The following is a 16,499-nucleotide window of genomic DNA, read 5'->3' on the forward strand; positions in this document are numbered from 1 at the left end:
CCAGTTCCTCAAGAGACTTAGTGACCAGACAGGGCGAAGAATGAAGAATGCACACTGAAGTAAAATCATGAATTATTCTCTCAGTTGGTGTAGATTTTACAGCAACACTTTGATGAGGTTCAGTGCTACTAACCCTGAAGTATTCTTTAAAGCCTCTTTATGTCATTATCTTGATTTTCGTCAGAGTGAACTTTGTTCCTGAAGGGAGGAAGGGAGTGGCTAAATGTTTCAAACAGGTTTATGGCTGCCTGTGAGCAAGTTTCAAACCAGGCCATTTGCATGTCAAAACTGGAATCCACACCCTCCATCGGCAGACTGCTTATCGTGTTGAGACAACCTCCTTGTCTTTGTTTCTTCCAGCTGGCAGACACTAGCTTATCCACATATTGAACATAAGCTGAACATACATAAATCCAAGAGGGATATTCTGGGAGCAGTCGAGAGGATTTTCACAAAGTTCACAATCTAAATGTAAGTTACTGTTGTTGAGCATAAGATAATAGTGTTGTGACTCGCACGCTGAAGCCTCTGAGAGGTGTTCAACAAGAAGCAGCAGCTCTATAAGAATATCAATCGCCTCAGTTTTAAAATGAAGCCTCTTAACAGTGGGAGGTTTGTGATAAAATGTGTGGATATGCTGTTTGTACAACACTGTGATGTTCAGTGTAGGTTATGATTAAATATACTGCAACAGCTCAATGTTTCTTTTACAGTTTGACATATTTAAATGGCTCAACTTAACTGAACTCAATGGATCTTTGACAGCCAGAACTTGTAAACATGTTCAAACTGTGTGTAAACATATGATTGTACAAGCACAACAGTAGAGTCCATAAATGTTACCTGAAAACAAAGAGGAAAGGATGGCTGTTACTCTGTGTTATTCATATGCAGTGAAAGCTACAATTTTACCGGCAGCTAAAGCTGAAAGTGAAACGTTCACACAAACTTTCCCATACCAGGTTCTCAGCCGCACAGTGCTTTAAAATCACAGTAAATCGAGTAAACTTCTTCTTTCTCTGCTCGCTTGACATTCACATGTATCAGATATGAGAGATAACATAGTATCTCTACCAAAGGGAAAAGTTTGAATCTTTAAATTGTCACCTGTTTCTGCCTGACTGCACTGCAATGTTTGCTTTCATCCAGTGAGGTTTGAGAGGAATCAGAATCTTTTTTTAGCGCCATTCATTTCAAGCGAAGACACTTTAATCAAGGTGAAATTGAATGGTTGTATGGTGTAACAAAAGCGTATTGTGCATGTTTATGTTGTTAATTTCTTCTTCATTCCCCAGATGTAGGCGATGATTCGATGATGGAAGGAGACTCCGCTGATACTGACTTTTCACATAATATTCTTTATTTGCATCAAAGATCAGGATCAACAGGCATGCGCATCTTGACCTGTACAGCACCCGTAGCCGAATCAGTACTGCTGCCCCGAACACTGTTCAAACTCGTCTTTTATACATTTAGGCATACATGGGATCCTACTATAACACATGAGTCTGTAAACTTATATCTCCCTAGGGTCCCCCAAAACCCGATGATAGCCAAGTTATTTGCGCAACAGCCAAGAAGAAAGGGGAAAAGAGACCCCCATAACTCCCACATACCAAGAAGACCTCATCCAACAATAACGAATCTTATCAGTATGGGGCCCCAACATCTGCTAGTTATTTAACTGGAACATTGCATACGTGACAACTTTGTACTATATATTATTTTATGAAAAGACTACTTTTATGAGTAGTGTCAAATAATACACATCATTTACATGGTTTTGCAGAACGTGGAAGATTATTTTAAAAGCTTTACTAAAGTCGGACTTTCTGCTGTTTACTCTTCCACAACCATTTATTTACACTGGTATTATTTTACCCCACCTTAAATTTGAAGTGCACTACAGGTGCAGCAATAACATTTGCCCCGTGGGCATGCACTGCTAGTCATCATTTAATTCTTGACTGTGAACAGGTTCATGTCATATAATGATGAGTCAGTTTTCATGATGTGGCTTGTTGGAAGCGAATCTGGTATATCTTTCTAACAGGTATATTTGCATCTAAAGTACTGTATAATACTGTTACAGAAAGTCTTACAGGTGGAAATAATGAGTATGCATTGCTGTGTTTTTGAACTCAACGTTCTGGAAAATGTAAGCCTCTTTGCTGCTGTGGGACACACACTCCCAAAGTAAACAAACACTAGAACATTTAAAATTCCTGCTCTGCTTCTAAGAACAACAAGTCATCTAACTAATCATCTAACTGCGCATTAACAAGTAGTTCCTGAATAACTTTGAATCAACTTAGCTTATTAGATGTTGTGCCATTTATCAGCCAATTCAGAGTTAATCACGACCAATACACAATAACGTGGTTAATATTCTGTTATGTTCTTAGTAACTTAACTTCTACACAGTCTGTGATTCAGTGTTACTCAGTGAAAGTGAACTGCTAGTTAGCTATTCATTAATCGTCACACAGGTCCTGTTTTTGTTTCTCAGGAATGTGTTGACCTCATTGTAAAATGTCACAAACTGTAAAACCAATTTAGTTTATACATATCATGACAACCAGAAGCAACATTGTTGTATGACTATTGCAGCTTTTGGTGTTTTAACTTGATATTTGCCTATGCTAAGCTATGTTACACAGAGTTTAATATATGATTTCAATTAAATTTTAAATTTCTTCGTTATTACACTTAACAAGAGCGAGACCTGTTCTAATGTTTGTTCTCTGATCCTCTTACATCATGTCATTGATTTCTTTGATCTATGGCAGGTCCTACTGAAACAGTCTGGAGCGATGGAGTCTTCAGAGTTTTCTCGGCTGTCATCCCTGAGGGGGGAGTTTAAATCAGAAGATTACATCCAACCCCACTATAAGGAGGCATATCGCTTGGCGATTGACTGCCTGGTAAGCGGCGGCAGAGACAGTTACCAGGAGTTCCTCAAGGGAGAACGCATTGGGAGCTTCCTCTCAGAGAAAGAGCTCCTCTTCATCACTGAGAACGCAGAACAGCTCCCACCTCAAATCCACGCAGAGGAAATCAATGGTCCGCCGGACAACCAATCATCCTCAGGGACGTACTGGCCCATCCACTCAGATGTGGACACGCCGGATTTGGACTTAGGGTGGCCGGAGATCATGCACGAAAGACTACAGACAAATATAGATCTGCTCTTTCATCCACCAAGACCAAACAACCCCACCATCAAAGAGGTGATCCGGAAGAAAATTCAGGAAGCAAGACAGGTAATCAAAACTACCTGCGACAATGTGCTGAGACAGAAACAGAAAAGAAATCTCTGTTGTGTGGTGTTCATACTGATGAAGCTCGGTCTCAGAGCAGCAAATGAGTTCAGACGTACTGTTGTTTCCGCTGTGTTTAGTCTGACTACTGTGCTCTTCTGAAGTATGTCGTAAGCACCTTCCCCCCTCAGGCAGTTCCACAGAGCTTTGTTGTGCTCACTCTCAAGTGTAAAGGAGTGTCTGCTTGGGTTGCTCAGGTCAAAATCTGGTTTTGCAACTTACCATCATGAGAAGGCGGTGTGGGAACCACATACATGGACTAGCAGTACATTATCCTTTGCACAATGCCTCAGTTAGTTCTCAGATTGTGTCATAATGAATCATAAACTAGTTTTGTAGCTCAAAATTGTGGTTAGTAGACGATTAGTATTTTGCTGCACTGCATTGTTACAGCCTTGTTACTGCTCCATTTTCTCTCCATTTAACCAACTTACACAGCAAAAGACCGACAGGAAGGTCCGGAGAGAAAGAAATAAAGACTCCATCTCGTTTTACATATCACAAAGAGATAATTAAACCCTTTACTTTCTTCCCCATAATTACAACCAGTGCAGTGTTAAGTAAATTCAATTCATACAAATTGCAGATAAATATGTTTTGGGACGCAGCAGCTGGAATATCGCATGTCTCTACGCATTTCTAGGACGTTGCATACATGATTAAGAATGACTAACAATTCGTTCATCTGAGGAACAGAAATCTTTTCACAGAAACCTCCTACACAGGAAATTAAAAGGAAATAAATTAGTCTAAACAACACGCAACATTCAATATGTTCCAACTGCATCACTGAGTGAAATTAAGATTAGAAATCATGGTGACTTTCACTGTATATGCTTAGTCGGTGTCTCGTTTACGATAACTACTCACTTTGTTTTTGTTGGCATCACTCTGAAGTTTGAATCCGTCTGTTTCTAGCTGTCAGACTCACATTTATCATTCAGTGTGAGTGTGTTCTTAAATGGGTCATCCACAGATTTCAGTGTAAACTGCTTATATGCACTATACCCACTCTGGTCTTTGGCACGTTGAACTGATCATGATTTATTCACTTTGTCCTCGCAGGTCATTGCCATTGTGATGGACATGTTCACTGATGTCGATATATTCAAAGAAACTGTTGATGCATCTATACGAGGGGTCCCGGTCTATGTGCTTTTAGATGATTTCCATTTGAAAAGTTTCCTCACAATGGCTGAAAGTCAAGATGTAAAAATTCAACAACTCAGAGTAAGTATATGATTTAAAAATCGATTAGATTTGATAATGGTCTATTTCATCCAATTACTCTTTTTAAAATAATTTGATCTCCTTCTTGCCTCTCGAAAATAGAGGATGAGCCTTCTCTGCTTTGGACAGAGAAAGACTAGCTGTCTCCAGTCCTTATGAAAAGCAAAGCTAACCAGCTAATGGCTAATCTAACTCTGGGCAAGAAAACAAATAAGGACATTTTCCAAAATGTGTAACTATTCAAATTTTGTGCAGTTATCTGCCTATGAGCCTAAATTTACATGCATACAAATGTCTATTAGACTCTTTTTAATACACTGTATTAGATCTAAGTCTTAATTCAAAGCCTGGTTTCTCCAGTTTTTTGGGTGGAGTCATAATTTTTTATCTGGCAGATGCAAACACACCCTTTAATTTCCCATCACTGTGAGTGCATTTCATATGCCATCAACAACAACAACTCAGGGAGTTGACAAACAGTATTTCTAATCTTCAGAATGATGTTTATCTTCACAGTACATCTGTTCTTCTCAGATGTTTATTTGATGATTGACTTATCTTATTACCTTCTGCTGTAAAATGTTACAGTAATATTTTCTTTCTCTGCTCTGACCACAGAATATGAGGGTGCGCACTGTGAAAGGTCAGGGTTACCTCTGTCGATCAGGAGCTAAATTTCATGGGGCAATGGAGCAGAAGTTTCTTTTAGTCGACTGCCACACAGCCATTTATGGCTCATACAGGTAAATAAAACTGCAGTACAAGAGGAGCTGTGGTTGGGACCACCGAGGTGTGAACTAAATGTATTGATAAAGCAAAGCACCACATTTACTGTCATTTTCTACAAAATTGCTGTCATCATTTCATACTGATGCCTTCTGAAGTAGTTTGTGACTAAACTTTGTTCATGAATGTGGAAGAAAAACTGGTTTCTTGAAAATGTGGTTATAGAAAAGTTAAACACTAATAACAAAAGAATAAGTGAAATGTTTTTAAATAATTATTTTTGTTTTCACTTTTCCACATCTGGATAACGAGTCATCATCAGCCTGTTTTCTCCATATGAAGTTGATCAATATTCCTGTTTTGGTTTGTTTACAGCTTCACTTGGTCATTTGAGAAGATCAATCTGAGCATGGTGCAGGTCATCACAGGCCATTTAGTGAAGTCCTATGACGAAGAGTTTCGGACACTCTACGCCCGGTCGAGTGTGCCAGCTGAACTGTGTCCCCCAGAGGGGTTGTTCCAACGCAACGGACAGATTTTGCCAAAATCTCATTCAGGCCAAAAAATTGAGCGGAGGGACCAGTTGAGGCATACGCTGGACACAGTCTATAGGAAGACCTGTGAGAGACAACTAGGCACAAGAGACCTTGAAGAGAGGCTCTTTGAAGAGGAATCTAACAAGCTTAGGCCCTTGATTGAAAATGGGATCGGTGCTCCGAACCAGATGCCCCAATTTCAGTCTTCAGAGATGATGAACTTCTTGAAAAGGCACAGCTATGCTGGGGAGAGACAAGATGGATGCATGCCACAGAACGTCAGACCCAGAGCGAGCAACTGGAATATCTCTAGAGAAACAGGAAACGGAGCAAACAACTACCCCATGGACAATTATTTACAAGTGCCACAGATACACAGAGATCAAAACATGCGTCAGTCTTACAATGGCAACGACAAAAATATTCTGTCCATGCAGCAGAACATGCCAACACTGGAGAATACATCCAAGTCTTTCATGCGCACATTGAGGATTGAGTCTTACCTCAAAAACCCTGACATCCCATTTGGAGACTCTTGTGACTATTTAGACCAGTTTGAACCACTGGACAAAGCTAGCTCCTTCATGCAGGGAAGAATAAGGTCTTCCCTAGTTTTAAGGTCCACCATACCAGAGCAAATGGAGCCAAACAGACACATAAACCTCTCCTCCACTGGTGTTAGCTCCTCAGCAGCACCAAACACTCCTTTGCACTACTCATTCATGCAGTGGAATCCGACAGCAGCCGCTGATAATAGAATGAATAATGATGAGTTCATGTCAAAGAGGCAAAGTATGCAGATTTTGGATGACAATCGAAATAACACAAGCTATGGTCCAGGTAAAAACTCTTACCACTCTGTATACGCCAGCCTAGGCAGAACTAAAGGTGGACACATGATTCCAAACCCTGACAACCTGTCAGACAATTGGAACAAAAGGCACAGCGTGGCAGATCCTAGATCAAACACTGAGTACACACATGAATCATCAGGTCACATGTATGGAGCTTTTGCCAGGATGCAAGTAAATAGAAGCAAAGCAGGGATCAATGCACAGAATGGCGGATATGGGTCAAATCTGAATGAGGATCAGAGGTCTGTCTCTCATTATGATGTCAAAAGTATCACAGACACAAAGAGCTCTAGTTCTACCGACTGGCAGGAGCCGCCATCCAGGACTGTGTCTGCAGCAGCCCTGGATGCGAATAGCAAGGATTTGACAGCTAAATCCAATAACATGGGCTCTCATTATTTTCTACAGAAGAGTTCCAAGAAATTAAAATCCTTATTGCACATACCAGAGAAAAAAGAGGGGTCAATTGGAACCATGGGAACACAGAGCCTGAACTCAGGTGGCAGTACAGACACCATAACAGCCGAGGATGAGGAAAGGCTATCAGACGGACGAAGAAAACACCAAAGCACAACCAGCTCCGTCAGGTCCTCTTCTGAGCACCAGAGGAACCGGCTAGAGGACGACCATCTGAAATCTTCAAAACCTCGATTCCGTACTGAGGAGCACCGGAATCCACCGCAGATCTCTTTCCTCAAAACCACCGCGCTGAAGAAACCCAGCGTTCTTGACAGAAGCGCGAGGCCCGGCCTTGACACAGGAAACTTGAGCAAAGATCGAGGTGCCGAGACTCGCCTGTACAGCAGATTTGAGCCTCTCTGCTCATTCGAAAAGAAACCCTCTGTGCGCTCTGCACACGCCTTTCGAACCACACTCTCTCAGGAGAAACCCAAAGCCTTTCCAAAAGGTGAGGCAGCTATTGAACACAACCTCACTCAGGCTGCACGAGGGCACCATGAAAATAAGCTGGAGAAATTCATTCAAAGAGTGGGAAATCTCATACACAAGAACAAGTAGCAACAACTGCATTAGCATGACACATAGTCCACAAATGTCACTTATTACTAACGCACATTTGACCGGTAATGTTTATATTTGTATAGCTGGTCTTTATTTCTGTGTTTACTTTGGGTTTTAGCAAACACTGTTTACATTTTGACCTTATTTTATTGCGTACAGATGCACTGATGAATACCATTGAAAGGGGAGAATATATTGTATATGAATACATGCTACAGACCTTTTTATAACAGAGTCTTAAAATACCACATTCAACCACATTCTTAATGTCTGTCCCTCACTGGCGCCAACCTGAAGCGATAAAGTCAAACGCTGTCAACAGATGTTGTGGATACATTAAGTACCAGTTGTGTCAAAGTGTCAGATATCTATACAATTTATTGCTGCAAGTGTAGGTGTGTGCACATACCAAAGTGTTCATGTTACTATATTGAAAGGGCATTCTGCCTGAATGTTGTCGGCAAGTCAAGGTGAAGGTGTTGCAAGCTAACCTCCACTCCACATGATGGAAAACATATCAGTACGTCATCACATCCTTGACATTCATGTGTCAGAGGTTTTATGAATTCTATGGGGGTTGCAATAGTTTTGTAAATTCATAATATATTTTTGTAAAAATGTTTTCAGGTTTCAGGAGAAGTCTTTTATTATTTTTTTATGAACTGTGCCACTACATTTGAAAACATACAGTAGCAACGTTCCTTTGCGAATGAATCGCCCAACAGACTGTGTCATTTTAATGTTGCTTGCCAGACAGTCCCACATTGGTTCTCTGTGTTTTGCCTCAATGATAGTCGTGGGAATGCAGTGGATATTTTTAAGCACAAAAGATCCGCTTTAAGTGTACTTTCTCTTGGTGATGCTGATAAAATGGTGATGGAAATGATGGATAATGATTCTTTCTGTCTGCAATCTACTGAAGAACCATGTAAATTACAGACTTATTTTCACTTCAGCCTAAAAGTTGTGCCATCTCATCTGAAGCCATACAGAGAGAGTAAAATTACCTGCACACTGGAATCAGAGCTCCCTTAAACTTTTATTTGCAAAGTTTTGACCCAACATACAGTCATGGAAAAAATTATTAGACCACCCTTGTTTTCTTCAATTTCTTGTTCATTTTAATGCCTGGTACCACTAAAGGTATGTTACCTGAAGAATACAATGAACACGACAAAAAATGCAGCTGATTACATAATACTTTATGTCCTATTTGACATGCTTAAGCTTAATTGTATTCCCAGGGTATATAAGAGGCCATTTCATGTCATAAGCAGCACTGCACATGCAAAGGCCTGGAGTGGTTTCCTGCTTACATTCAAGCCGTAGCACAACTCAGAAGTTGTCAGCTCTCACATAATGCCTAAAACAAAAGAATTATGTGAAGCCACAAAGGCAGCCATCTTGGCACTGCTGGAAATTGGCATGAGTGAGAGACAGGTAGCCAAAAAACTGAAGATCTCCAAGACAGCCGTTCATTACACCAAGAAAAAACAAGCCGAACATGGTACTACCAAATTGCTAGCTGGTCGAGGCAGGAAACGTCTTTCTACCCCACGAGATGACCGTGCACTCATCCGTTCTTGTGTCAGGAATCGTCGTCAGACCTCCAGGGACCTTAAAAATGAGTGGGCACTGTCGAGAAATGTGACTTGTTCGGCAAGGACAGTTCGAAACCGACTTCTTGAAGCTGGTCTGAAGTCACACAGGGCACGGAAGAAGCCCTTCATCAACGAAAGGCAGAGGAAGGCCCGGTTACTCTTTGCTAGGGATCACAAGGATTGGACTGTTGATGATTGGGCTAAGGTTCTCTTCAGTGATGAATCCAATTTTGAGTTGATGCCCACTCCAGCCAACTTACTGGTTAGGAGGAAGCCTGGAGAAGCCTACAAACCAGACTGTCTTGCCCCTACAGTAAAACATGGGGGTGGATCAGTGATGATCTGGGGTTGTTTCAGTATGGGTGGAACAGGGCAAATGCAATTGTGTGAAGGGCGAATGAACCAGGTCATGTACAGGGCTACTCTTGAAAACAGTCTTCTTCCATCAGCTGGAAAACTCTTTCCTGCCTCGAATGACTGGATTTTCAAACAAGACAATGCCCCTTGCCACACGGCAAGGTCAGTTAAAGCCTGGATGGAGAACCAGAACATTCGAACCATGCCTTGGCCTGCTCAATCACCAGATCTAAATCTAATGGAAAACCTGTGGAAAATCATCAAACTCAAAATGGAGAACCACAAGCCCAAAAACAAAGCAAATTTGTTTGAATTTGTGCAACAGGAATGGGCTGCTGTGACAGCAGAACAATGTCAGAAGCTGGTGGAGAGCATGCCAAGACGCATGGCTGCAGTCATCAAAAACAATGGTTATGCAATCAAGTACTAACTCCTGTGTGTATCATGTGACTAAAACAGACAGAAAAGAAAACATGGAATGCCTAAAAGCACTGTTTTTGGCAGTACAATGCCATAGCTATTGATGTAAGAACTTAAGTGATTTTGGTTATTATCAAGAAAACCATGGAAAATGGCTAGATATCAGCTCTTAAATTAAACTCTTATGAGCTATTTTTGTTGTTATCATTATATTTGTCCAAACAAATGTACCTTTAGTGGTACCAGGCATTAAAATGAACAAGAAATTGAAGAAAACAAGGGTGGTCTAATAATTTTTTCTTATTTTGAAAAATTATTGCTTTCTTCCAAGCAATTAAAGAACATAAAGAAATTGTGAGAGGAGGTAGCCAAAACAATGTAAATGAAGACTACAGGCAAAACACATACTCAAGCATAGGTGTCATAATAAACTGTGTACAATAAAGCAGCAAATAAATCTACACATTTATGGGAAACATTTAATGGCCCTGCTCACTCGCCAAGATGGAAAAATGGCTAAAGACTAAAAGAGAAAAAGTATTTTGATTTGATTTATTCATTTTTAGAATTAATGTCAGAGCATATATCTAAAGAATGTGTTATAAATATGATCATGGTTTGACAGTTTTTAGATATATAATATATGAATCTGGATATCTTTTCTGGTCGTGGTTCTGGGCTTTTTCTGCTTTACGATTTATAAACAAAAAACATAAGAACTTGAGTTTACTTTGAAGCTCGATTAAGTAATTAAATGTTCCAAACCTGCCATCTGTGAGTCTGTATTTGGGCACAGTAAGCATGAACTTCATACTAAAATGGCTCTGAAAATTACAGTGATTAAAGTGAATTCATTTCCTTCCTAATTAGTTTCTCTGTGTGGCTGTTCAGCATCCATTAAAGCAAAAGTCCACCTTTAACACAAAGGTAATAAGTGAAAGAAAAAACAATATCAACCTGTTACTGATGTGAAATTAAGCATGAAATAAATTCATATTCATAAACAACAATTATATCCAACATAAATACTCAACTTACTTTTGTCATCCCCTCTATTTGACTACACCATATTTAGAGAAAGAAGTCAAATGAAGCTTTGTAACAAAATGAATTTCCTTCGTGTGTCCCACATGGCCCAGCCAACACTGAAAACAATATCCTGCCGTACTTCCTCTCCAGTTTGCCTGTGCTGGGTCTCCATTACATTTTTATCATGAGACTTTTTCTAGAGGATATTGAATCTGAAAAAAAAATTCTTATTTCTCAAGATAAATAGGCAAATCTGGTGCCTGAATCTCAGTACATCTGCAATGGATTTTTAAAGGTTATGGTTATGGCTAATCCATTAGAGTGACAAATAAAGGGCCACTTTTTAGACTCAATGTTTTGTCAACAACTCTAAGGGCTTGTTATGTTTGGAGCTCGTGTATAAAAAGGGAAAACACAAGAATTTATCTGGATGTATTTTGCACAATCAGATTAACAAATCTCAGTGTAAAATCCAGGTGAATCTCTGATTATAAAAATGTCATTAGCAGCAGAGCACATTTTCCATTAATTTGACCTAATTTGGCCCTAATCTCAGCAGCCTGGGAAGGCTGACCATAACCTAATCTAAACCCTAAACCACGAATATCAGCGTGATGGGATACACATTTGATACTGAAACACACCTGCACATCATAACACATTTATTCTGAAACACAGGCATTGAATTATGTATCAACATCAGCTTACTACAGAAAATGAACCAGTTCCCTCACTGTGACAACGCTGATTGAGTTCTGATTGAGTGATAGAATAACTGCTGGCAAATAGCGATAAAAAAAGGAAAAATTATGTGCAGGAGATGAATTTTCAGATGCAGCAGACTGTAGCTGAAGCACTGTTACCTCATCCCATCCCATCATATTAAAATATACCCTGTCCTACTGAATCCTGTCCCGACCTCTCCTCTCCATCTTACAGCAAGAAGAAATACATTAGAAATATATTCACCAACAATAGCCTCAATATTATGTGATGCAATGCAGCCACAACAAGTCCTCCTCCGCCTCCTCCTTCTCTACAGATGCACTTGCTTTGATGACAATCTCGAGCTCAGTACAAAATGTGACAGTAAACTTTTTAGATACACCTTCCGATACCGCGTTTAACAATGCTGTTGGCATTCCAGCGAGCCTCATTGAGATGCAGCTCACTTCCAGCAGTTGAATTCACCACTAAGGTGAATAGATATGACCTGATTGCATAGCCGTTGTCTCCAGGTAAGAGATGGGAAGGATGGAAAGAAGGTCCCACTTGCACCGTCCATTATTCATCGATCATTGTCACCTGAAAACTATTGTTTTTAAAACATCTGCAGTGGAGATTAGATCAAATGGACAAATTATAGAGGGTTGGTTCCTTTTATGTCCACTGGTATACAAAGTTTAACAGTATCCTATGAATCCATTTAGAAATTGGATGAAGGTTTTTTACATCAGGGGAAAGTGTTTAAATCTCTCAAACTATTCAAGCAAAACAATCTCAAATATTGATGCTATGGAAAGCAATTTTAGTTGTTGACCAGTAAATACTGAGCTGTCAACCCTCAAGCCATTTTCTTTGCTTCCATGAATATATTGCACAAATGTACTCTGTTACTGATGTAATCCGTAAACTAACTGACATTTTGATTTTCTTTTTTTTTTTTTAATACAAAGACTTGATTTGGCTTTTTCTGTTGATCCAATCTGTATGGCATTCTGCACACAGCATGTTTGGATATCATACTCACAGTTACAGCCCTGCAGCATTGTTGGGAATATACAACATGTTTCACAGCGGCACATAAAAGAAGCTGATAAAATAACCATAGCTTAGCAGCCAAACTGACACATTAAAAGCCCAAGTGTGTCAGACCCCATGTGGGCTGTGCTCTATAGCTCCACCTCCTGGTTATAGGCTAATAAATTGTTTCAGTCTCCATCAGTTTTAACACACATCTTATTATGACAGTAAAGGGTGTAAATAAACATGCATACAAACATGTAATATTCGAACAGTCAAATTTTAGACACACTTCGAACAGTATATGCATGTTGGATAACAATAGGTTGTGCTGTATATGTATGATATTGCTGTAAAGACACAAGCATCTCAGACAACTGTGGACATGGACTGATGACTAATGGCTGAACCAATGGCTGCATGCGGCCATATAATTACCGTCTGGACCAGAGTGTGTATTGAATTAGGCGTTAATAATATCATTATGCAATAATGGATTAGTCCTACAGACTCATACGTGGGACAGATGTGCACACGCGTGGTCTGCATGGTGTGTCTGCGTTTAAATTACCGAGACGTTAGTGTATCAGCACGTATTATGTCCGATGCTGTTGTTAATGTTAAGGGTCAACCGTAACACTAACGTACTGGAGCAAAAGTGCTGTAGGCACAAGTTTAGCTTCAGCAAGTCAGAGATCAGTGAGTTTTGTTTCAGAGCCTGCAGTGTCTGACTGATCTGCGATGAGCCATGAAGGGCAAAATGCTGAGAAATCATTCAGGAATTATTCAAACTGAGCTCAGAGTTGTGCCAGACAGCCGGGTTCTCATCACTGGCAAATACTGAAGGACAATAAAGGGAATATAACGTTTACATCCACGCAGAAGAGTCACATATTAAACTCTATAATGTCCGGTGTCATTGCCTCCTCACAGATGACAAAACATGCTTGCACACGCAGTCAAGGTGTACTCAGGAAAGAAGATTGGGAGATCTGATCAGAACCAACTCAACCTGCAAATCATGCAAAAGCAAACGCTGATGTGATTTCACAATTTCCACAGCATGATACCTGCAGCATGATTTCTTGGGTAGTGCTTTTTCACGTCTCTCTGGAAGGAGCCACAAGAGCTGTTTCCATCCTGTCTTTTAGATATTCATTGGTTCAAATGCAAAACACAGTTTATTATGTATGTCTGGATGTCTGCTGTGATTGGATAATTGATATCAACATTGTTCACTCTAGATTCTTTTCATGTCAACAAATATGAAGAAATAATAGTAGCAGTCAAAAGGATGCTAAATGTTGTCAAATCAATTGTTATATGCTCCAGTTTCCATTAAATGGAAAGCTTTGGCCGATTACTTCATAATGAATGTTTGCCAAAATGTGCAGCGTTTCATGTCTCCGCTTCATGTGAGCTGATTTACGATTTAGAGCCTGAAGGCATTATTCTAACTGAAGATAGAAATAAGTAGCTGCTTATTTGTGACGATCCTTTAATGCTGGATCGGACATCTGATTAGCGGAGAGAAGAGTCCCAAAGGTAGACCGCTTGGCTTTAAAACTCTGTGCTGAGTCACATTTGTTATCTCATTCCAGTCATGATACTCCAGTGGGGAGTACTGATCAATAGCAAACACACAGGAAAGCAGTATGGATCCTTGGTGTTGTAAGTTTCATGACTGTTGACTGCGCAAATGGAAACACAAAAGCCCCAGAAAACACAACTGGAAAATAATTAGCTGGGCTTTCAGGAAGGTTGAACACCTTCTACAGGACATAAACTTCTGCAGTGACAAGAAGTATTTCTTTAATTTAAACAATAATGCAGGATTATTTGTTTATATTCACATGAAACACTAATGTCATTTTATAACTGCCATGAAAGAGCAGTGCTACATAGACACACAATTATTTTCTTTGCACTTCACTTTAAAGCTGCATCATTTGGCCAGTTTGACACAAATATATAATAAATGATAAAGAATCATAAAGATTGAAGATTTTCATGTCAGACAAGAACAAGAACAACAGAAAATAGGCCAATTGTTGATGAAGTTCATGAGAACAACTCAGTCTTGGCAGGTGTTCAAATGAAGATGAAAAGCAAGATGAAGAAATCAATATTAAAAAAAAGACTGGATCTGGTCTTCACATACAGAAAACCTGACTGTGGTGTCATGGCAACCATGTACCGTAAATAAGTTGGATAAGCCCTTAAAGTGACAGCCCATTCATTTTGCACATTACACAAATTGATACCACTTTCATGTTTGTGCGATAAATATGATGCTACTTCCAGAGGCAGATTAGCTTAGCTTAGCACAAAGCAGGAGCAAACACACTGTTATGTGTACGTTAGTAGTAAAGTGTTAAAGGAATAGTTCAACATTTTGGGAAATACAATTATTTGCTTTCTTAATAAGATTATATGAGAAGATTGATACCACTCTCATACAGTTAAATATGAAGCGACAGCCAGCAGCCAGTTAGCTTAGCTTTCTAACACTCACTAATTAGCACTTTATACTTTATACTATATATTTGTTTAATCCATAACTTCATATTTAGCATACAGATATGAGAGTGACATTGAGCGTCTCGTTTAACTCTCAGCATGAAAACGAATAAATGAAATAAAGCATGGAAAACATTGTTAAAAACTTCTGGTAAAAGTAAACAAACAAACAAAATGACTTAAAAGCTTAAAATCGTCAATTGAAAATCATTTTGTCTTGAATGGCAAACATCTGTAGAATGAAGAAAACTCCACTCTGTCTTACATGAATGTAATTTTAATTATCATACTGCACAAATAATATGATTCTTCTGATGAAGAAACGAGACACATCACATTTATAAAACAGAGTAAAGAAGACACACATGAAGAAGAAACGCCTCCCAACACTTTCTTATCAATTAAGGGGATTTAGCAAGACCAGTCACAGTAACTTTCCTCCACAACATTGCAACAATATCCACTTTTATATTATATATAATTAATAATGTTAAGAATCATTTAGTTTCAAATCACTTCAAAAGAACACAATGGGAACATGATTGGTAACTCATTTGATGGGGCTGAGGGGGTACGTCAGACTGAAAAGTTCTGAAACCACAGCTCTAATATCACAGAGTACACAAGTGCAACAAAATATGACACCAACTTTTATCCTTCAAATCTAAGATTTGATCCATTTAGACCTCAAATCTCAGCAACCATTTGTGTCGTTTTGTCTTGTTTGTCTCACTGCAGGTTCCCACCCCTTTTATCATCTGAGGCCTCTTTTCTCACTGAAACCATATTTTCATCAATAACATCACATTTTTCTCAGAACTGCTTCGTCAATAAACCCAGACAGATCGCAAATGTCTCACAAAGAGTCATGATACATGATTACTTTGCACCTATTGGACTGAAGAATTACTCCTCTGCTTGTAGGAATAAAAACAACAGTTTACCTAATTTAGTATGATGATTAAAGATTATATTTTCCACATAAATTGGCATTTACTTTTAAAAGAATTCTTGTCTTGTCATTACACAACAGTATGTCGATATCACAACGTTTTGCCCACATTTTGAGGCGAACGAATCAATGCATTTTAATAATGTTCAGAGATTTCTGCAATTAACTGCAGCCCAATATCCAGTCAAGTC

The 16,499-nt window shown here is 39.3% G+C and overlaps 1 protein-coding gene across 1 annotated transcript; it reads left to right on the top strand.

Annotated features, from left to right (window-relative positions):
- The first annotated feature begins 378 nt into the window (after window positions 1-378).
- On the top strand, window positions 379-8,568 carry fam83b (family with sequence similarity 83 member B). The gene is made up of 5 exons (XM_070915945.1): window positions 379-471; window positions 2,790-3,263; window positions 4,386-4,550; window positions 5,169-5,293; window positions 5,652-8,568. Exons 2-5 carry the CDS (start codon window positions 2,814-2,816, stop codon window positions 7,681-7,683), a joined length of 2,772 nt encoding a protein of 923 aa, XP_070772046.1. The 5' UTR covers window positions 379-471; window positions 2,790-2,813; the 3' UTR covers window positions 7,684-8,568.
- Window positions 8,569-16,499: the final 7,931 nt, after the last annotated feature.

Source organism: Enoplosus armatus, chromosome 12 (assembly GCF_043641665.1).
Source record: "Enoplosus armatus isolate fEnoArm2 chromosome 12, fEnoArm2.hap1, whole genome shotgun sequence".
In the NCBI taxonomy this organism is placed as follows: domain Eukaryota; kingdom Metazoa; phylum Chordata; class Actinopteri; order Centrarchiformes; family Enoplosidae; genus Enoplosus; species Enoplosus armatus.

Bases quoted from the DNA above. Each gene is read 5' to 3' on its own strand.
- fam83b (XM_070915945.1), top strand. From the start codon at position 2,814: ATGGAGTCTTCAGAGTTTTCTCGGCTGTCATCCCTGAGGGGGGAGTTT. The intron at 3,264-4,385 runs GTAATCAAAACT...TTGTCCTCGCAG, and splicing joins AAATTCAGGAAGCAAGACAG to GTCATTGCCATTGTGATGGA. The intron at 4,551-5,168 runs GTAAGTATATGA...CTCTGACCACAG, and splicing joins TAAAAATTCAACAACTCAGA to AATATGAGGGTGCGCACTGT.